The sequence below is a fragment of the Paramisgurnus dabryanus genome, chromosome 12 (assembly GCF_030506205.2).
Source record: "Paramisgurnus dabryanus chromosome 12, PD_genome_1.1, whole genome shotgun sequence".
Classification (NCBI taxonomy): Eukaryota; Metazoa; Chordata; class Actinopteri; order Cypriniformes; family Cobitidae; genus Paramisgurnus; species Paramisgurnus dabryanus.
In genome coordinates this window covers 15002003-15025294 of record NC_133348.1, presented here as the reverse complement: position 1 = coordinate 15025294, position 23292 = coordinate 15002003, and the positions used below count along the sequence as shown (strand labels likewise).

The 23292-nt window shown below is 36.9% G+C and overlaps 1 protein-coding gene and 1 long non-coding RNA gene across 2 annotated transcripts in view; one reads left to right on the top strand and one right to left on the bottom strand.

Annotated features, from left to right (window-relative positions):
• stxbp5a (syntaxin binding protein 5a (tomosyn)) overlaps positions 1–23292 on the bottom strand; it is a 117444-nt gene that overhangs the window by 66291 nt on the left and 27861 nt on the right. Inside the window, exons 4-5 of the mRNA XM_073811406.1 lie at positions 9213–9294; positions 1472–1572 (exon numbers count right to left, since the gene is read on the bottom strand). Of these exons, the coding sequence (XP_073667507.1) occupies positions 1472–1572; positions 9213–9294 (183 nt within the window). The remainder of the gene's footprint in view (positions 1–1471; positions 1573–9212; positions 9295–23292) is intronic.
• LOC135738729 (uncharacterized) lies at positions 3467–4800 on the top strand. The gene is made up of 2 exons (XR_010528768.2): positions 3467–4142; positions 4468–4800. It is a non-coding gene; the product is annotated as an uncharacterized lncRNA (long non-coding RNA).

The following is a 23292-nucleotide window of genomic DNA, read 5'->3' as shown; positions in this document are numbered from 1 at the left end:
TAAATTAAAGGTATAGCGGAAGATTTTCAAGATCATCAAGACTATTGGTCATCCCAGATGTCAATCATTCTGGTGATATGTTGACGTAAGGCAGTCGTACGTGCTTTCTCCACATGCGCATTTTCAGGTGTATATGTGTGGTGGTCTACGGTTTCAGCCATTCATTGAAGCTCCCATTCTCACCGTGTTTTTTCAAAATGTCTGGGGGTCGCTAGAGAAAAAGTGTCTACGAATTGTATGACAAGAAGAGAAAGGCCTCGGAAGAAAGTGTTTTTGGGAGACTATTTCACACGCTGGCGTGCGCTAAAAGCACAGGTTGGGCTTCCCATGTGAAGTTTCTACTCGACAGGTAAAGTTTGGCATGCTATTTGGAGAAATCCATTTAAAATCACTGCTAGTAAAAGTTGATGTAAGCTATGATTAGCAATGCTAGCCCTGGCAAAAGGCACGAACCGCGCAGACACGGTAAACATGCCGACAGCAAATTGTAAACAGAGCGAAGAGAAAAACTAGGCTCGTGCATGCTCTCTCTCTCTAGTGCACGTGTTTAATAAGCGTTCCCTCTCTGGAGCAGGTAAAAAAAAAATGGAGGGGCAGTTCTTTTAAAAAAATCTGGAAAATCTTACGCTATACCTTTAATATATTTTTATAAAATTGTCATTGAACTGGGGGCCCCCAGCATCATGCCCCACCTCTAGTTTGAGAACCACTGGTTTAGACTGTTATGATACACTGGGTTACACTGCCTAATTAACTCAAAAGACCATTCGCTTAGTGACATATACTAGTTTTTTTAAGTAGGGTAATTGTTATATATACACTTTCAATTTATACAAGATTTTAATACACTTTTGATTTTTTTAACACCGATGCTTTAATATGCATGCTAATATGATGTTGTGCCTAAGCTTTTAGAGAGTTTTCATGGTACAATACTCTTGGATAAACCTGTGTCTATAAAACAAGACCAATCAGTGTCAGATAAACCCAAAACAAACCTAATTATATAGTGCTTCCTTAAGATGATTCGACCACTTGTTCAGGTAAACCACAGACTCATAGGATTGTCCACATCATTACTACTACAAAGCTATTGAACCCCTCCCCCTTAAAAGCATCTCTCTGGATTTTTCCACTTATCTTTTTCCCCATTTGCCATTGGATTATTGTGTGCAAACACTATGACTACACATGCTGACTGCCTCCCTTTGCGCCCAACACAGAAACAGCTGGTGTGTTCAGAGCTGCACCTGGGTACCAACAGTGACTGGAAAAGAGGGAGCTGAACTGGAATAATAGGAGAGTGTAAGCGTAAAGATTGAGGTATCAGGTGTGGCTGCAGCCCCATAGACTCAATAAGATCAACGCAGACGCATGTGCGTTATTGATCTGTGTCAGTGTGTAAGTGATACGTTACCACACATGTACACACACATTCAGAGCATATGTAGATAAAATAAACATGGCTAACCTCTCCTTGTTGAACTTGAGTGAGTGCAGTACAGCTGGTCTCTTCTGCCGCAGGTTCCACAGGTGAATACTATCATCGGCCAAAGCACTCACCAGCGCCCCCTATAAGAGAAAGAGAGAGTGAAGGTGCATTCAAGACAGGTTGGAAAAATACATTTGGAAAAGAATCGATGGTGCAAAAATACACATTTAGTACTGTGCAAAAGTCTAAGGCCACCATGCTACCATTAGATTCCTGCCTACAGTATCTTATATTTATGCACTTGGCATAATCCTTTGTGCTTTACAGTGCATTACAATGTATACATTTTAGCAGTACGTGTGTTCCCTGGGGATTAAACCCATGAGATTTTGCACAGCTCCAATGCATGAGCTACAGGAACACTGAATTTTTTTAATTCAAGTCTTGAATTTATTTAATTACAGACTTAACTCTTGCTTTCATCATTCGACAGCACCAATTTTAAGTGAAATTTTTCCAAATGAACTTGAAATGACATTGACTGTTAAGTGAGTCTGCTTTTAGTGAGATCTCAGCTTGGTTGAATAACAGGTGCACCTCTGTGCCCGCCACCATCATTAGAGTTTTTACGCAGCATTTGTTGACTAATGGTCCGAAAAGTTGAATATTAATAATAGCCATCAACAATAGTTAGCAGTAACAAATAAAAGCTACAAGAAACTGTATAACATAAAAGCATTATAAATCAATTTTGATGTGCCTTGGTATTAATAAATGAAATATTGATATAAAGGTTTACAGTGTTATACAAGTCTTTTTCATGCAATCATATAAACAGGATAATATTAAAAATATCTTCATGAAGTTACAGACACATACACAAATAATCCAGTAGAGACAACATATTAATTCTGTAAACTTTTTGAAGGCTTGAAAGATTCTAGCTACAGTGGTGGGTGGTGAATATACAGTATGTGTGTGAGAGAAACGGAGCCGAGTGGAAAAATACATCGAAAGAGAGACAGTGTGGGTGGGATAGACAGAAGAAAGGAGGAGAGATGCTACCACAGAATATCTCCTTTCTATCTAGACACTGCCATATTCAGACCAAACACACACACACACACACACACACACACACACACACACACACACACACACACACACACACACACACACACACACACACACACACACACACACACACACACACACACACACACATAAACACTGAATGTATGAGACTGAATATAAAGCTGGGGCTGTGCTTTTCCCAGGTGTGTGTGTGTGTGTGTGTGTGTGTGTGTGTGTGTGTGTGTGTGTGTGTGTGTGTGTGTGTGTGTGTGTGTGTGTGTGCGTGTGTGTGTGTGTGTGTGTGTGCAGGCTTTGCTTGGTCTGCTGAGCCACAAACACACACATGCATACAACTATATGGAGAGTAATTCAGACACATTAACATGCACCAATTCTTATTTATTTATAAAACTGACAGGTAAATTATGAGTATTTTCAACCCATGGTTGAGTCACAAATCGTTGGGTTAAAATAACCTAGGAAATGTCCATATATTTGACCAACCAATGGGTTGAAACAACCCAGCATAGGTTAATTTGTAACACAACAGTTCGGTTTGTCCCTTTCTGACCCAACCAGGTTGAAACAACCCTGAATTTTTTTAAACTGCAGTTAAGTGGATTCCAGTGGGGCTCGTGACTGCTCTTCCAAGGGGTGCAAATTCAAAATAAGTGTTCGGAGTGTCATGTGTGTTGCTTGTGTTTTCAAAATATCTGTTTGTTGCGTCATGTAAACCATGTGCATCACGTGTTTTGTCAAAATAAGTGCCTGCTGCACACGCGTCAAAACCGTTTATGATAAAAGAGACGCTCACGTTCACAAAATACACGCAAGACACTCCCTTAACGGAAAACACTGATTACGCATGAGATTATGCGAGATTATGCGCAAACGCTAGTGTCTCTTTTATCATAAACCCTTTAAACGCATCTGCAGCATGCACTTGTATGGGGTCAGATTTGTTTCGTATTTCTGAATAAATATACTATGATCCACAAATAAATATAGAGAGTTTCATAAATATTTTTTAAATCCACAAATGCACAATAAGCGAACCATAAGTATATGTTAGACATTTCATAAAAAGGAAGGAAATTCACAAATAAAAAAAATGGGATTTGCAAATGAATTTTTTTTTATAAATATATATTTTTATTTTATTTATATGTGAATGGCTTCCTGCGCATTTGTGGATCGCTTTCTGTGCATTTGTGAATCGCTGCACACATTTGTGGATCGCTTTCTGTGCATTTGTGAATTGCTGCACTCATTTGTGGATCGCGTTCTGTGCATTTGTGGATTTGAAACATTTCTAACGTCAAGATGTGCACAAGAATCCACAAATAGGTGGACTCCGCCCACCGTCTACTCCAGCCAATCAGACAACAAGCACATTGTGCTGACCAATCGTGGCACGATCTCCCTTCAACCAATCACAGAGTCTTTTCTAGAAACATTGTGCAAAAGACCCAGACGGAGGAGGACTTTTATTATGACAGCGAGTATCGCTCACTCAAAGCAATGGCGGAAGAGCGCTAGCTTTGTACAAGTGTCTCGCTGTGTGAGGCATGAATCATGTTGTTGTGGAGACAATAGCACCAGATTGTTAAGCGGTGTGTTCATGTGCGTCATTAAAGTGGGTACAGTTAGGTTTGCATGTTAAAATTTCCGTTATTAATAGCGCTAACATGTTATTAGCTAAACTGTGAATCTACTACGCTGTAACGTTATATAAATCACTTTCTTTTGCTGTTCATCAATGTGTTTATCCTGTAATAATGTCAGTTATATTACATACGTTGTGTAAACACTGCTAATGGTGTAAAATGTGTCATTTGAGACACGTCTGTTTATTTTATTTTGATAACTTATGAGGGGAGAAGCTGTAGCTAATTTGTCATTGTTATGTATGTTTATTAGCATTAGTGTTACTTTGGGAATCCTGTTGTTATCTGTTGCAGGGAAACCACATCTACACATGCCTATGATCTGGCTAAGCTCTCATATATAGCCAGGCACTCATGCATCTCCATTCACATGCCATGCAACCAAGCTCATAAATACAGCTCTGGCCTATCTCTCTTAAAGGAGCATACCCTCATCCTGTGCAGAGCTTCATTAAAGGACTACTACCAATATTCACCATTACCTTCATCAACGACTGCTCTGCTATCCAAGTTGTGCCTCTCATTCAGAGTTCTGTGCTGTGTGTGCTACCCTTATAAATACTGAATGCTGGCTCTCTCCTATCTAATGTATGTTCTCTTGTGTGCCTAATAAACAGCTCAAGTTGGTTCAACGCTCTCTATTGTGTTCTGACAGACACCCTGGTACACTGCTATATTCATTCGTAACTAGCCCCCTACACTTCAGAGTAGTCTTCGCTACCGTTATAGTTATGTAGTGACATTTGCTTACAGATAGTTTGTATCTAACGTGGTACATTTTATTATGACATGACAAAACAAATGTGTTTTACCTCGTCTCCTACTACAGAACTGATCATTTAATTACACATTATGGTATCTTTTAAATGAACAAGAAATTTCTGTGGTGTCTACATCTTAATGTCAAGAAGGTTTAATATGTCAAAGCTGTTAGATAGTCTTACAGTGTTGTTTTTATTTTCCCTTTATGCTCTGAACAAGCTTATGCTCTTACTTAAAATTCATAGAAGTAAGATGGATTTTTACACAAGTATGCAATCAAACAACTGGTATGTTATTTGTTTTTTATTGTGTGTGTTTTTTAGGGGTGGGGGTGCATTCAGCTGATAGATGTTTGCCTAAAAGGGATATGACAGACGCTACATATCATTTCATGTGATTTTTATATGTTTTACGACTTGCATCTTTACTTGACCAGGTGTTACAGACGATCAACAAAATGCCCTCTGGAATGTCCTGAGCGGGGAATTCTCTGAAGTAAAGGATGAATTTGTGTTCATATTTCAAGTTCAAGAGGATATTGATTTTTTTTGTCATACTGTGTTAATGAACAAGGCCTGAAGGTCAATGCCATGTTTCTCAATCAGCAATTGCAGTAGACAGGAGTGAATGAATGAAATGTGTAATGAACTCATTTATTTATGAATCAATAATTTGAAGGAATAAATAAATAAGCTAATCCTTTGTGTAAGCTTAGATGCAGACATTTGTTAGAGTGTGCTGAAATAAGTAGTACAGATTTATATAGAACACAATATCTTATCTTAAGTAAATTAAATATTAAATGTAAACAAACACACACACACACACACATCTGTAATTTCTAAATGGGGTGTAAATTTATTTTTAAGTTAAGCCAAGCCAGATTTCTATAGTGTTTTTATTACAAAGTTGCATTGCTTCAAAAACCAGGGAAATTACTAAATTAATAGTAAATATAATGGGTTATATATAGTATTATTCCAAACTATAGATTATAATCTAATAAAACAGTATTTTGTTCTTCAACTATTGATAATTTAGTCAAATAATATAAATAATCAGGAACAGACCAAACTATACAAGCCTTTCCAATTTCCACCTCACATTAAAATGGAACCTTAAAAGGATTCAAATTACCTGAGAACAGGAGTTTGATATTACATAAGGGATTAGCAAAATTGAAACCAAGGCTTCTTTAAGATTGTAGCCGGATTATTTCAAGAAAGGCTATATGCTATATTAACAGAATTTACAAAATGCTAAACTTAGTTACTGTCAGCCAGGAAACAAACCAACACGGCAACAAAAGGAACCAAAAAGCCACGTGTGGAGTAAACTACTGCTAAAACCGGTTTTAATCAATTTAATTTGACAAATATTAACCTTGACATACCTTACCACAAAGTGTATTAAGAGAATCCCTAGTAAAGAATTATTGACAACTGTCAACAGTGCCCGTTCCTCAATCGGAAGGCTGCAACCTCCGGAGGTCGCATATGCAGGCTGCATAAGTCATCACGTCTGCTTAATTTAAGTTAACTGAGCATTACATCCGCAAATCATAAGCATTTTACAACAATTACCGATTAACTGAGAATAATAGTCAACTTTATAATAGTTATTTTTTTTAAATAAGACAGTCTTGATGATGTATGCAGCCTACAAAAGATTGCCTGATGAAATTCAACTGTGTTCCCAACCTAACAGTAAAACAAAATGTGATTGGTTGGAGGGAAATCTTGCCACGATTGGTCAGCACAGTGTGCTTGTTGTCTGATTGGCTGGAGTAGACGGTGGGCGGAGTCCACCTATTTGTGGATTCTTGTGCACATCTTGACGTTAGAAATGTTTCAAATCCACAAATGCACAGAACGCGATCCACAAATGAGTGCAGCAATTCACAAATGCACAGAAAGCGATCCACAAATGTGTGCAGCGATTCACAAATGCACAGAAAGCGATCCACAAATGCGCAGGAAGCCATTCACATATAAATAAAATAAAAATATATATTTATAAAAAAAAATTCATTTGCAAATCCCATTTTATTTATTTGTGAATTTCCTTCCTTTTTATGAAATATCTAACATATATTTATGGTTCGCTTATTGTGCATTTGTGGATTTAAAAAATATTTATGAAACTCTCTATATTTATTTGTGGATCATAGTATATTTATTCAGAAATACGAAACAAATCTGACCCCATACACTTATTTTGACAAGACACGTGATGCACAAAGGTTAACTCCACACGCTGAACCCATATTCTGAAATTACAAACCACACACGACGGGCTACATACATGTTGTGATGAACTTCGCATCGTGCGCCATGCATAAAAAGAATTAACCGGCCGCCAATTTTTATTTATAGCTGTTGATAGATAGATTCAAGACATCAATGTACAAATGGGCAGATTTATTAGAAACCAGTGAGTTCATATTTATCAAATTTAATATGCAGTCTAAATATAATTAAAAGTTAGTAAATAAAATTCCGATGAGCATACGTGTCACCATAAAAACATTCAGGAAAGTAAAATAAATCTAAACTTTGTCAGGGTCTTATGTCATGAAACATACAGTATCAACAAATTGTAACCCTGAAATTGAGATAAATAAGCTTTTCATTGATGTATAGTTTGTTAGTATAGGACAATATTTGGTCAAGTCCAGAATCTGAGGATGCAAAAAATCTAAATATTGAGAAAATGTTAAAGTTGTCCAAATGAAGTCCTTAGCAACATATATTGCTACTGAAAAATACTTTTTTACGGTAGGAAATTTACTAAATTTATTCACAGAACGTGATCTTTACATAATATAAATTTTTTTTTTTTATTAAAATAAAATGTATAATTTTGACCCATAAACTGTATTGTTGGCTATTGCTACACATGAAGAGTTTGGTTGCAAAACGCGATAAATGCCATAAAAAAAAAATGGTAACTACAAAATCAGCAGTATAAGTAAACTCATTCATTTTACGCAAAAAAACTGATATCTGCCATGTTATTCTGTCATCTTTTCTCCCTTTTTTCCAAATCGCGATAAACGCCAGTCCTCTTTCTCTGCAGAATGCAACAAATCCGCTTAACCAATCACAGTGCACCATTTCACGCATTGTAAACATTAATGGTGGCATTCAGTGTTTTCCTCATCTACTCTGTACTTTATGATCAACAAACAAACAAAACAAAATAGTAATTTTGATGGCATTGATAAACCTGTGGTGGGGACGAAATGTAAGCCATCAAATTTGAATAATTTACATGAGAGGCACTCGGGTGAAGGAAAAATGTCGGCTGTTGCTTGTTCTCCCACACAGCATCAAGCTTTTGTCATGCTAACACATTGACCTCAGGGGATCTTATGAAAAACTTTCCATTATTTTACTCAAAGTCAACAAAAATCGAGCAGGACCAAAACATTTTACAGCTGATCGCTTTTGAAAAAGTTCAGCGACGACGTCCCAAGGATGACAGCAGCAATGACAGTGTTCTTAATGACAGTAAGTGTTTTTATTAAAGCCATTAATGTTTTTTTATCAGTGTATACCACTAGACAACTAAATGAATATTACATGGCAAAGATGAATGCACATTTATAGATTGATTCAATAGATTTATAGTATTTTGAAAGAAAAACCATCAAGATTTATTACATTTTGCGGAAAAATAATCAGTTTTTATATTAAATGTTTGAAAATCAAATTATGGATTCTAATTTTTTATGTAATAATAATAATAACCTTGTCACTTTTTTGGTATAGAAAATGGATTTATTGGGTTTTGGAACCAAAGAAATATAATCAAATATCAAATATAAATCAAATATATCCGTGCTACTTGACTGGTTTTGTGGTCTCAACAAATCATTATGCAATAAAGCTGAGGTCAAGGTTTGATTCCCAGTGAACGCACATACTTATAATATGCTTTATACTTCTCCAGTGCATGTACAGTAAATAAATCATTTGTACACTAAGGAATACTATCTACGCGACGGCTTAGTGTAAGAGATTCCTGTGGTCTCAGCTGTTGGCAACACTCTAGGGAGATAATGCTAATATCTGCCTCTACTGTAGGGTCCCCCCAGGGCCACTCTGGAGGACAAGAGGGTATATGGCAGCAAAGGCTCAGAGTTAAGGGATCATCTAAGCCCCTTGAGGCTTCATCCTGGATTATTTAAACAGCCTCTTGGAGCTCCGGGGATATTGGCTCTTAGCATGGGGCTGTGCGGGACACAGGAAGAGAGGAAAAAGAGAAACGCTCACCTCATTTATGAGAAACTGTAGCTGGATGACGGCTGCTCCGCTCTCATGCTGACAGTAACACTCCACACCGGGCCGGCCAAATCTAAAAGGGTACTAAGTTAAGGAGAGAACCAGGAATAAAAGACAGTATGACTGAAAAAAAAAAATCGCTATCCTTCCAAAATCTTGAATCTCCAAATTCACTTATGGTTTTGCATTCAATCAACACAAACATAATAAAAATGATTTAAAAAAAAATTCTGTATATGTACATAAACTCATGCAGGATGTCCCATGGCCGTGTCACTCACACATTTTCAGTTCTTTATAGGGCAATTATTTAGGCCATTTTATGAGTACTGCTCTAGTACAACGCATGTCAGTCACTGTTCACCCTTTGTGGCCAACATACAAGTTAATTTCCTCTGCCAATCCCTCAGGCCCAGCTACTGGCAATAAAATCTGTCATTCACTGTCAAAAAGCTAATGAATGAGAACAGACTGCATGTATCACTTCACATGCATGTCATCTTAAAATGTTAAACTTCATGTTCTCCGGTTATCAGGACTGAAGTCTCAAAAACTCGTAATAATCGCTTGTAATCTTTGGTTATCAACAGGGAATTCAACGCACAAGTGGTCTCTACATTGACAGAGCTCACGATGAGAGGGGCCAATTACAGCTCTTTGTACAAAAAGCAATCATTAACACAGTGATTATACAACTCTACGCCACCAAAAAGACATCCATACCCCTTGCACCCTACATTTAGACATCAATCCTTAAATAAATAATAAAAAAACACAAAATACAAACAGGACCAAGTAAAAACACTTTAAGTTTGCTAATTAATTATTTTATGATCAATACTATTCTATGTAATTTATGAAATAGGCTTATGGGTGAAGTACTATAGTATGCATGGTTTGACAAATAGTGCCTGTGTGTGTGCTCTAGAGATACAATTTAATGATAACCTCTACTGGGAACCACAGTCATTTTCCACAGCAAGAAAAGATGAAGAGATAGAGAAAGGTGGGGGTGCAAAACGCATATGTGCGTATATAATCAAAACGGGAGAGAAAACAATTAAAACAGATTAAATGGCTAATCGCTGGAGCTCAAACTGTTGGCAATGAGACCAGGGTGCAGACAGGAGAACACAAGCATGAATAATGATGTATGTAATGGGGTCTTACACTGGGGAGGGTTATGAACACAAGCACGACCTGCCTGAGGTTTCTGTGAAGGTATTTAGACAGGAAAGCTTTATAGAAGAACCAGAAAGTAACAATGCAGATATGCGATATATATATATATATATATATATATATATATATATATATATATATATATATATATATATATATATATATATATATATATATATATATTAGGGCTGGGTATCGATTCAGATGTTCCAGATCGATTCGATTTCGATTCACAAGCTATCAAATCGATTCGATTCCGATTCTCGATTAAATTTTCGATTCTGGTTCTCAGGTAGGTTTTTATACTCGATTCTCGATTCAACTCAATGAATATAGATTTAATACACATACTATATTAATAAAAAAGAACAGTGAACAGCAGTTTACAAGTGGGTAATTAATAAAAAGAAATTAAAAGCCACAACACGTCTTGCTTGCAAAATCTAAAATGCTTCCATTCCTCCGTTCAATGTTTGCGGAAATACATATGAAAAAAATCGATTCTGCTCTTTGAGAATCGATTTTTAATCGACCACGTTTTATAAATCGATTAATCGAAAAATCGATTTTTTTGCCCAGCCCTAATATATATATATATATATATATATATATATATATATATATATATATATATATATATATATATATATATCGCATATCTGCATTGTTACTTTCTGGTTCTTCTATATATATAGGAAAAAGATGGGTATGTACAGTATATATATATATATATATATATATATATATATATATATATATATATATATATATATATATATATATATATATATATATATATATATATATATATATATATATATATATATATAAAATCATCCTACATCATGACCATATATGTGAAAACTTTGATGCTCCATACTCATTCTTAGATTATGAGATTTAGCCTGGATTTCATAGACAGGGTACATATTTGCTCATCATCCATTCATGAACTGGGATTTGTATTGGAAAAACAGTAAGCATTAAACTAAACAGCAATTTCTCCGCAACAGAGATAATGTATTAAACGGGGGCGAACATTAATAATTAATATTTAATGTCTCCGGAGCACCTTATATTTTATGTGCATGATAACATGTTTGAAGTTTATTTATGAAAAAGTAAATGTATCATTTATGTGGAATTTAATGTATAGTGTCACATGTGAGACCCTGGACCACAAAACCAATAATACCTGTACAAGTAGCAAAGGTATATTTTTAACAATAGCCAACAATACATTCAAAAATATTGTTTTTTATGCCAACAATCATAAGGATATTAGGCAGATGTGTAGCGTCACTCATGTGACAGCCTTTAAATAGGGAAAACGTGGAAGTGTTTGGTGTTTCTAAATTCATCCCTGTTTGGATCCTAAGGAATGAATGGCGCTAGGCTAAATGCTAACACATTCATGACGCACCGTACAAAGATTTAGTGTGCGCATTGGAAAAATGATGGGTATGTATTAATTCATCTAAGTTGAAGTAAGAACATAGTGAAATATTGAAAAACGGTGGTGTTTTCCTTTAATGCTGCTACTCTAAATAAAAATTCAAAATACAGTACATATTAAAAAAAGTGTCAAAGTGGCATTATTGATTTACTTCCGAGTGATTAAACATCATCAGCACGTCATTATTCTATTATTCAATACCCAACCCAAGATAAACGCAAAAAGAAACCTTCAAAGCATCTACGCAACTACCAGCTTAACAAATACGAAGTGCCTTGAGAAATGACACAATTTCGGCTGCGTTCCAAAGTTGCGGCACTGTACTTGAGTGCATCATCCTTCACCTAGAGGAAGCCCGTACAGTCATTCAGTGGCTGATCTCGTCCATCCATCACAGACACTTTGAAGTGACGGGTATGGAAGATACCAGAGGATATTGTGTGTGTGCGGATAAAGACGCGCCTTGAATCTCATACATCCTCTGTGCACCTGTGTCCGCCTACTTTGTACACCAGTGCTCAATCATGTAATGAGGTAATAACACACAGAGGAGTTGGCTGATATGGTGAGGTCAGGGGCAATGGGTGTGGGGTAAAAATGACAGGAAGGAAATCCTAGCAAAAAATACAAAAACAAATCAAATCGATTCACTAAGTGAATCAGACTGGTTCAGACATTAACTTACCTATAAAAAAAGAAAAAGAAATCACAGAAGCGATCTCAATTATTTCTCCTTGACATCAGTAAGATTAAATGGAGAGCAAATGAAAACTGCTGCTTATATCTCCTGTGTCTGATTTTATAAATGTCTTCATTAGAATAGCAGACAAAATCTCATCAATTTCACAAACTGAGCTTAGATTTGCCAAGTTTGCAATAAAATCTACAGTATATTATTAAAGATTTCAATATGAACTCAAACATTTTGCATCACATACCCACATCCAGATTTTTTCAGATTATTTCAGTAGAAAAAGTCACTTCATTTTTTTTTAAAAGTATAATCAACTTATATCCTTTCAACTAAGAAAGTATATCTTGACTGGTGATGAGTTGCTGTAACTTAAAAAATTAACTTGGGCTAATTCAACTTTATTTTATAAGTTAGTCACAATTTTTTTTTTTAATGCCATGACGTAGCATCTGGGCATGCAGGGTATGCACGTGCAAATGGGCCCGGGCCAATAGGGGGCCCGGCCCTGGGCCCGCCCCAGCTTTTAATGATAAAATTATTTTTCTATTTAATTTTCATTTGTGGCCCCAGCTTTTAATGATAAAATTATTTTTCAATTTAATTTTTATTTGTGGCTGCAATAAATATATTTTTGTATGCATATCATGTGTAGAGATTTCTTATTTCTCAGTAATGTCTGAGCTAATTTCTCTGTCATTTCTTGTTTGCGTTTATTTATTTATTTTTGCACTCTGGAGCTGCTGTAGACTAGTTAGTCACGAGTCAAAAACTACCTAAAACATTTTGTATTTATTTAATTCTACCCTTTAAAGTTTAAAAAGTAAAGGGAAAATATTTGACTACCTTATTAAAAGTATATGTTGTTAACAGACCTGCGCGCCACAGTTAACAGTGCCAACGGCAAGGTTGAGGGGGGGGCTTTTGCTTAAGGGGGCCCGTAAATTTTTTTGCATATGGGCCCGAGACTGACTTGCTACGCCATTGTTTAAATGTATATACAATCTAAATTCATTTTATACTGTAGCTCCATGCTGTTAATGTATTTTAACAAGTGTCCCATGTATTTCTCTTGAGCAATTTTAACAGAAACATCTCAGACTAAGTTTATTCATAAATGAAAAGCATAAAAAGCATCCATAAAATATCGTGAGACACAGTATTAAAAGAGCAAAATCTGAGCAATAAAAATCTGCCGGTATAACAGAGAAAACAAAACAAGAGTTTGAGTATTGGCTTAGCTTGCTCAACTGTAAAATACATAAACACAAGTAAAAGAAAACCAATAATGTGTGTGTGTGTGTGTGCGTGTGTGTGTGTGTGTGTGTGTGTGTGTGTGTGTGTGTGTGTGTGTGTGTGTGTGTGTGTGTGTGTGTGTGTGTCAATCCCAGCCTGTACAGTATCTCAGTCATCAGGCTTAAAAATGGGCTAAAGGAAGGACTAAAAGCTAGAAGAGAGAAGCAGCCTAGAGGGTCAATAGTGACGTTTATCCAGCTCTGACGTCAACAGTGTCCAGTCAAACCTTACCCTAACAGAGACAACACAAACAACACACAAATACACACACACATCCTCACAAAATTACAGTGATGCAAGCTTTTTCTTTATGAAATGTATACTCTATTTGGAATGCTCCTGGGAATGATTAATTTGTCTAATATGCTTTCTAAATAAATAAACTCCGGGGACACGTTTGATTTATTGGGAACCCAAACAATTAAAGTTGCAAGTGCTGCGGCTGTCGCTGCAACGCCCCGCCTTCACCTTGGGCGCGCTCCAGTGCACATACGCCCTCGAACAAGGCACTCTGCAGATACAGTTGACATGCGACAGGCTCTATTAAAACATCCTATACTCAGCAGCGCTGCGAAAAGGCTAACATGTGACTGGAAATTACTCATTTTAATACACTTACTTATGCTTTGCTGTTTTTCAAAAGCTGCCCTACCCTATAAATTTGCATACACGGCTCTGCATCTTGGCTTTCGTCCATGTTATATCTTATGCAGCTTTTACAGTACAGTATGTAAACCTGTATTAGGTGAATTAAGTATGATGGCTTGAGCTGCACAGACGTGCTTTAACTTTACATGTTGACATTGCTGGCAAAGACACAAAACAATTGACCAGAAGAAAAAATTATTTGTATAAAACAGTCCTTGTATCCGTGCATTCTCCTCTCTATACGTAAAGATCTATTGGAATTTAGTGCATGTACAGAAAGAGGATATTAGACACCAATCTTCTCGCTTAGGCCTACGTGTCTTAAAGAAACATATTAAAACAGTATAATCTAGTGTATGCTGGGGGACTAAGAACGAAACAGTGCTTTGTGCATCATTAAAAACTCTCTCGCTGTAGGTGGGTGTGATGGGCCAGTGACTATTAATGACCCGGTTCTTAAGGCTAAATTTAGATTGACCGTTCATCACTCACAGATGATGATGATGTAAACCCTCTATATCACAAAAAACACAAGAGTTAAGAAGCTTGTTAGACGAGACAGAAGATGTGGAACAAACATATTCTAGAGCAGGAAGTTTTTTATATTTTCACAAGGGTTAAATTTTCCTTAAAATCATGTTAGTTGCTTGTTAGCGCATCACTATTTTTTTTTTTAAAGCACACGCTGATACTGCTCATCTCATATTCATTTTGAGTACCTATAGAGTAGTATTACATCCTTCTTATATCCAAAAAGTATTTTGTTTTATCAGATTTATAAAAAACAGATCAGCTGTACCGATTCTTTCCAAATAAGCCCAAGCTTCTAGAGGCGAACCACAGGCAGAGCAAGTCACAAGCAAGAAACACACACAAAACATTATCCAACTATCTCTGGATAATTTATGACTCACTATATGTTTGTGTCATTTACATTATATGCACTTACGCGCTGATTACCAACAAAACACATTTGATGCAGTTTCACTTACCACCTGCGACTCATGACCCGATTAGGACCGCCTCATTTCAACAAAATCTTGTGTTAAACAAGCACACACGCACAACTCCGGTGCTGCCCCCGAATACACCCTGGTTCCACATGACTGAATTAAGTTTTCTTAAAATTATTATGTTTTTTAAGAATTGTTGGATCTACGTAATTTAATTATGTAAACTAGTTCAACATGATTGAATTAAGTTTTCTGAAAATTAAATTCTTTGGTGAAGTTAATTTCATGTCTGGTTGGTGTGTGCATGCACTATTCCGGGCGGGACAATAGTTTTGCTTTTTGATTTATTTATTTGTTCATTTTTTTACTCATTTATGACAAGTCACTTGATTGGTGGACAAAAAAAAAGATGATTTACTCTAAGGGCAACACTATCTTGACTGCAACATTCTTAAAACTGATGGCATTAATCCAAGCATGTCATTAAAGCACAGGCGCTCCTATGTGCCAAGGAGCGGGAACAACAAACTCGCTGGTTTTAAACCCCTGCATGTCTAACAACCTTTCTAGTGCAAGGAAATGTCAGACCATGCGTATTACAAGCTCATGTGCAAGGAAGAGTCATGTGCATTACAAGTGAGTGCTAGATAGAGTCCATGATGTGCATATTCAGGTCCGAGCAAGACTTCACGATGGGCACATTAAAAGTCCAGGTGCGTGCGGGAAGGAGTCTATGCACGGTACACGCTCTCTCGTGCATAGTGAAGTCCACAAACCAGTGGAGGCTTGTGACTGCTCTTCCGAGGTGCGCAAATTCAAATGTGTTCGGAGTGTCATGTGTTGCTCGCGTTTTCAAAATATGTGTTTGTTGCATCATGTGAACCATGTGAATTAAGTGTTTTGTCAAAATAAGTGCCTGCTGCACACGCGTAAAGACTGTTTATGATAAAAGAGACGCTCACATTCACAAAATACACCCAAGACACTCCATTAACAGTAAACTCTGATTACGCATGAGATTATGCGAGTACCCGGCAAACGCAAGCGTCTCTTTTATCATAAACCCTGTAGTTACGTCTGCAGCAGGCACTTATTTTTACAAGACACATGATGCACACAGGTTAACTCGACGCGCCAAACACATATTTTGAAATTACGAACCACACGCATGTCGGGCTAAATACATGTTGTGATGAACTTTGCATCATGCGCCCTCGAAAAAAGAAGTCACCGGCCGCCACTCCCACAAACCATCCCAAGCTAGGAAAAGCAAGCAATGCGCATGCTAATATGAACCTATGATAATAATTATAACTTGTGACAACTTTTGTCTAACGATTGTCGATACACAATAGTATCGTCTATCGGCACAACCCAAGTGCCCATATAAGGACTTTCACTGTACTTCCTGCTAGGGATGGGCATGATTAATCGACAATCGATTAGTCGATGACGTTAATTTGTTATTGATTAATCGAATCCTTTTTTTTATCTAATGCAGGTTGCGTTGCCTAGCGTAGCGTGTGTCTTGAAGCAATTAAATGAATTTCACTTTGTGGCAGCAATTCAACATTTTACCACCAGGGTGCAATATTTGACACCATACTTCGTTATCTGTGACCTTCCGTTTTGATTTCAAAAAAATAATCTTGAAGAGGTCATGATTTTTTGGAACAAATGAGGTCTCTGTTTAAGAATGCAGCTACTATCTGCAGGTTCCGCTGCTTTAGAGCACCACATATTTAAGCGCATATATGTTCCGTTTGTCTAACTAAATGAAGTTTAACTGTTTGCCACAAGTTGATCTTGTAATAAAGGTCTCATGGAGGAAAACACGCTTTATTTTTGTATTCAACAAAAGTTAAATAATTATTTTTTATTATAAAAATATTAATGATTAATCGATAGTCGATCGTTAATTCTCCCGACAATCGACTAAAAAAATGTAATCGAATGCCCATCCCTACTTCCTGCACTTAAATTGCTTAGAAAAAAGCAGGATTGTTATGTACAGAATGAATCTTTTACGTTCAAAATTTTTTTTCTGAAACTTGTATGAACCCTGGTGGCACCGAAATACCTCATCATACGTCCAACTGCTTTTTAAAACTTTGCCTATGTTTAGCATGAAATAGCTTTAAACCCCCCTTTAAGCTCAAAAGCCAGGTTATCCACCTGCAAGACTCTTCTTTTGAAAGCTGAAAGAGGTGCACACCAGTGTGATTAATTTCATTTATAAGAGCTTGTGAAATATATCCAGACTCTACTGCGAATATCAAATGTACTTTTTGTTTAAGATGAACAAAAGAAGACAGAATCGATGGCATTGAAAGAAAGGGGGGAGAGAAAGAGAATCACTGTGTATTGTAAATGAAACTGGATATTGCTACCCATGGGGAGCAAGGAAAGATACTCTAAACTCTAAATCAATCAACATTTAAACATTCGGCGTATGATGTTGTGTCTGATACTGCAAGAGGAGTCTCACACTTACATCTGTCATTGTGGCTGTTTGATAAATATTTGCATTGAAGGGGTCCTATTAAAACGCACTGCGGGGAAAATGAGACAGGTGACTGCCATACATCTGTTCTGCACACTTCAGTCACATTTTCCTGGAAAACGGAGAAATCAAGCACACATGTATAAGCTTCAATTCTTTCCCAAAGAGGATTATGCAAGTAGAGGATAGCAAGATAGTAGTAAAAAGGGGAGGGGGGAAATAAATCGAAAAGCATTTTCCCTCTATATTTAATAAATAATGCATGAGGATAACTGGGAGTGGGCACACACATTTACCTTTGGCATTTTGGCTGTTTAAAATATTAACAGAGGGGAGGTTATATCAGCTAAGCTTTATCAACCAGATTGTTATAGCCACAATTGATTGCGCAATCGCTACACAAAACATTAATGTATGGAGGGATGTAGATGCTTAACTGAAACATGTTTTTAAAAATGCATTGTTTTAAGAAGACATTCACTGATTTACAGTTTCATTTGTGCATGTGAGGGAACTGTTACATAAGCCACTGTGATAAACACTACTAAAAAGACTCCTGTGTGAGATCCTTTTATCCATGAAGATGATGTAAATTGTGTGAAACAACATACAGTACAGAGTTTCGACAGTAAGCTAAACAACTTAGCATTTCCTTCACATTTCATGCACTTCGTATAAAAACATCTGCCAAATGCATAAATGTTAACGTTGGAGGATGTTAGTTACCCATAAGATAAGCTACTGAAATACAAATGAACCAAGTTAAAAATCCTAGAAGAATCACAATAACCAAATATATAAATGCTTAAAAATATCTATCTGTTTTCCATTTTGCTATTCCTAGCACACACATACATTCAAGCAAGATTATTTGCCAAGGCCAAATTGCCACTTCAACAAGGTTACTTATGATGCAATACACGTACAATAAAGGCTAATGGCTAATATTTCAATTTTAATTTAACAAATGCAAGGTCAACCCCCATCAAGAGACTTCACTATATGGCTCTTCCCGACGCTATCTGTCCAAGGACACACACAGCCAAGTACGGCACACACACACACACACAGCCAAGAATTCCAACACTGGAGCAATTCCCAGGGCGCGGTGCTGATAAGCCAAACATTATAAGACTGGTAGAGAAGAAGAGAAGGTGAGTGCGAAAGACAAATAGAGAGATTGCAGAGATAGATGAACACAGTGATGTAGTAAGAGGGGAAACGAAAGAGAGAAATGAATAAAAATAAGAAAGTATAAAGGAAGATAGGAACAGAACAAAATGTCCTTAGGTGTTACAAGAAATGCACTTCGCTTGTTTGAGAAGTCTGACTGAAAATGGGCATATGGAAAAAAATCTGTTTTTGGTAAAGCAGCTGTTGCATGGCTCAAAAGCATACTGTATTCGATTGTACTAGTGAGTGGGATCTTACAGAAGCCATTTATTGGGTAAGCAGGCAAGTGAATGCGTGGGTTTGATGAATCTGTCCCATCAGTACAACCAAAGCTGCAATGGGTAGATGAACAGTTACAATATAAATGCACCTGACTACAGACAATTAAAATATACGCAATCCTTCACGTTTCAATTAGCGATAATTTCGCCTAAGAAGTTTGGTGGATGATGTATAGCAGCAGGGAAGACAAAGTGATAAAAGCGTTCTCCTCCATGTCAATCAGAGCTTCTGTCCTATCCTTATCCACACTGAAACTCACTGGACCAAAACCCAAAACCCTCACGAAAGCTAAGAACAAGAACATAACAAATCACTTAAAGCTGCAATCCGTAACGTTCGATTTAAAAAACAATAATTCTCCTCAATGAACTGAGCAAGTACATAAACAATAAGCGTTTAAAACTGCCTCCTTACCTTACTATGATTCACAACAGCTTATAGTAATGGTTTATAAACTGGGTCAAATTTAGCAAGAAATATCAGTTGTTTTTCAAAAAACGTTATAAGAAATATGTAAGGTAACCAGCAATATTGTGTTTCAAACAGAGATGGCAATAAAGTTGCGGACTCCAGCTTTAAGTTTCACATAGAAAACTATAAAAACCATGGAGCATTCATGGATATCGTGAAAATACAATGTATGTTCTTACACGTGCACTGTGAATGCATCAACGCAAACGTGCAAACGTGCAGTTCAAATATGCATTGTTGGAATTAGCAGTGATGTGTCTGAAACTGCTGAATGCAGCATCTATTCGTATATATATCTATGGTCTGAGGTGGTGCGGAAAAATTGGAGACGGGGCTTTTTTTTGCATATTCATATCTATGATCCGAGCTGTGCGACTGAGTAGAGGCCAGGATTAATTTGCATATTCATAGATTGGCATATACTAAATGATGCGAGGTTGTAGAGTTACATTCAAGCTGTTTGAAATCTGAAGAAATTCCTGTGACAAGTAAAACTTTTATATATGCTATTATGTTGCTCAAAGAGAAGTTTTAAGTGATCAAATTATTGACTACAGGGGGACTTTAACTTTGCGTGCCGTGAACAGATCGAACCTGTCAGTGTTCTGATTGGTTGTGACAAATTTCACCGTCATGTTGCAACCCTGTATCACAAAATTATGTATTCAGGCATCAAAATCGCATCTACTGCGCGTGGTTTGCCGCTTGAACAACAACATCCAACTTTGGATGCATTCACGCGTGTAGAGCGGAGTAGACCCGCGGAAAAAGCAAGCATTTGACGCGCGTCAGAGGCAAACTCCGCTTCTTGTGGGAGGGGCAAGTGCTATGCGGATGTCTGTTTGCAAAATGACTGATGTTGATTGTGCATTTATTGAGAGAGTTACTAGTTTTTATTTGGTAACCTTACTATAGGGGGAAAATAAACAACGCGGGTCGATAAACGTCACGTGACACAAAAGTGAAGTGTGTATTACAACTTACCAGGTGGCGCAATGTCCTCACTGACACTCTTCCAAGCGAGGTCCTTTTCATTCCTGTCTCCTCTATAGAAATAAATACTTGTGTCGTACTTGTGTCAAAATTCCACGTCGTTTATTTTCCCCCTATAGTAAGGTTACCAAATACAAACTGGTAACTCTCTCGATAAATGCACAATCAACATCAGTCATCAAATGCTTGCTTTTTCCGTGCATCTACTCTGCTCTACACGCGCGAATGCATCCAAATTGTTCAAGCGGCAAACCACGCGCGGTAGACGAGATTTTGACGCCCGAAACGCGGTTGGTGTAAACTCAGCATACCGCAGATGGTGTAAACGCAGCATTCCACTGACACAGTTTTCTGCCTTTTTGCATGAACATGTCACGCATTTCTGTTTACGTGTCTCTGTTACGTATTTGTTACTCAAATGTTTTGTCCTATTTTCAAACAATTAACACTACGGTTTAGGGTTAGATTTGGTGTTTGCGTTAGGACTTTAAGTATTGGTTTATACCTTTTTTCATGGTTTATTTTTTATATTGTATGATTTTTAAACCATTGTCACCTGACATTAGGGTTAGAGTTGGGTTTGGGTAAGGATGTAATTTTATGTAAATGTAACCCTAAATCGAAGCGACAATTGTAAGAAAATAGAACAAAACAGTTGCGTAACAAAGACACATAAACAGAAGTGTGTGACATGTTCACGCAAAAAGGTGGAAAACCATGTCAGTGTCATGCTCAAGACTCACAAATTTACGTGACCATGGGTACATAATTTCGTGATACTGGGTTTCATGCTGTGCATAGTAAGGACACAGTGTAAAAAAAGTGTATTACGTTCTCTTGGGGCTGACTAGGTAAGGGATAATGTAAAGGCAGCAGGGGCCGGATTCACAAAACATTCTTAAGAAGAAAAATTTTCTTAACTGCCATTTTTATCTTAAATTCAAGCTTAGGAAAAAAGTTAAGAATATTTTGTATTCTCAAAAAAGCTTCTTAAGAAAGTTCTTATTTTTTTCCTTAAGTATGTTCTTAAGAAAAAACTTAAGAAGAATTCCAATTCTCGAAAAATAAACATAAATAACATCTTAAAGTTAGGATAACCTTACAGTAGTCTTAAATCTCAAAATGTAAGATGTTTTATAAGTTAATGTGATTGTTTTAAATGTGACATGTTGTATTTTGTAGTCTGAAATGGCAATTTAATCAGTTTACTTCACATAGATTAGTTTAAAGAGGAATTCCACACTCATATAATGAATTTATGTGTCATGAAACACAAAAAAGTATTAGTGATAATATTAGCAAACATTTAACTTCCTCCGTAAAAGCCTACATTCATTGTGAGATTATTTAACAGCTAAAAGACGCTCTAAGCGGGAGGCGAACCGGTAATCGCTCCGTCATGTGAGTCGAGGGCTCCGAAACAACGGGCACGCTTCACCCTCCGCGTCCGACTCTTGACGCGTGAGCGCGGGTCGCGGGAGACGAAAGCCGTGGGCACGGAGAGTGAAGCACGCACACCCAGAGCGTTCGACCCGCATGACAGACCGATTGGGACATTATGGAATTATATTTACTCACCGCACCGCCTTAATACTGTAGCTGGCCTCTGTTACAACAGCGAATAACATCCTGTAGTAGTCTTAATGCATCACTCGTTTGTATCGCGTTAATGATCGCAAGGTAGTCAAAAGATTAATGGATAAGTTTATTGTTACCTCATTAGCAGAGTATCTTAATTCATTTAAAAGCTTGTCATTTTATGCTTAAGAAAAAATTTAAGATATTCTTAAGAAAAAAAATTAAGAACTTCTTAAGAAATGTTTGAGAATTGCACTTAGGAAAATTCTTACGCACTTCTTATAATTTATCTTAAGAACTTTCTTATTTTTTGTCTTAAGAATGTTTTCGTGAATCCGGCCACAGGTTCTTATCGCAGAAATAGTGCTAAATAGCACTAAAAGCTCGTAATCATTGGGGAACCATTTTTAAAGCTATATAGCACCACTATAGCAAACAGATATGGTTCTATATAGCACAATAGGGTTCTACGCGTGTGTTACACAGGTACTACATAGGTGCTATATGGCACTTAAAATGCTTCTCCTATGATTACAATCCAGTGAACCACTTTTAGTGCTATTTAGCACCATTTGTTTTGTGTAGTGCAGACAGTGCTTATTACATGCTTATTACATGGCTTTTTACCTCATAAGTAAGGTAAGGAGCATTAAATATTTTACTCTAAAAATGGCTAGGTTATTTTTTACCCATAATAGGTAAATATTGGACAGAACACATGCTGGGTTAAAAATGACCCAATGTTGGGTTGTTGGTATGCAACCATGGGGTATAATAACCCAGCAGTTGGGTTAAAATAACCTAGCATTGGGGTCGATTTTTAACCCAGCACGTGTTCTGTAGAA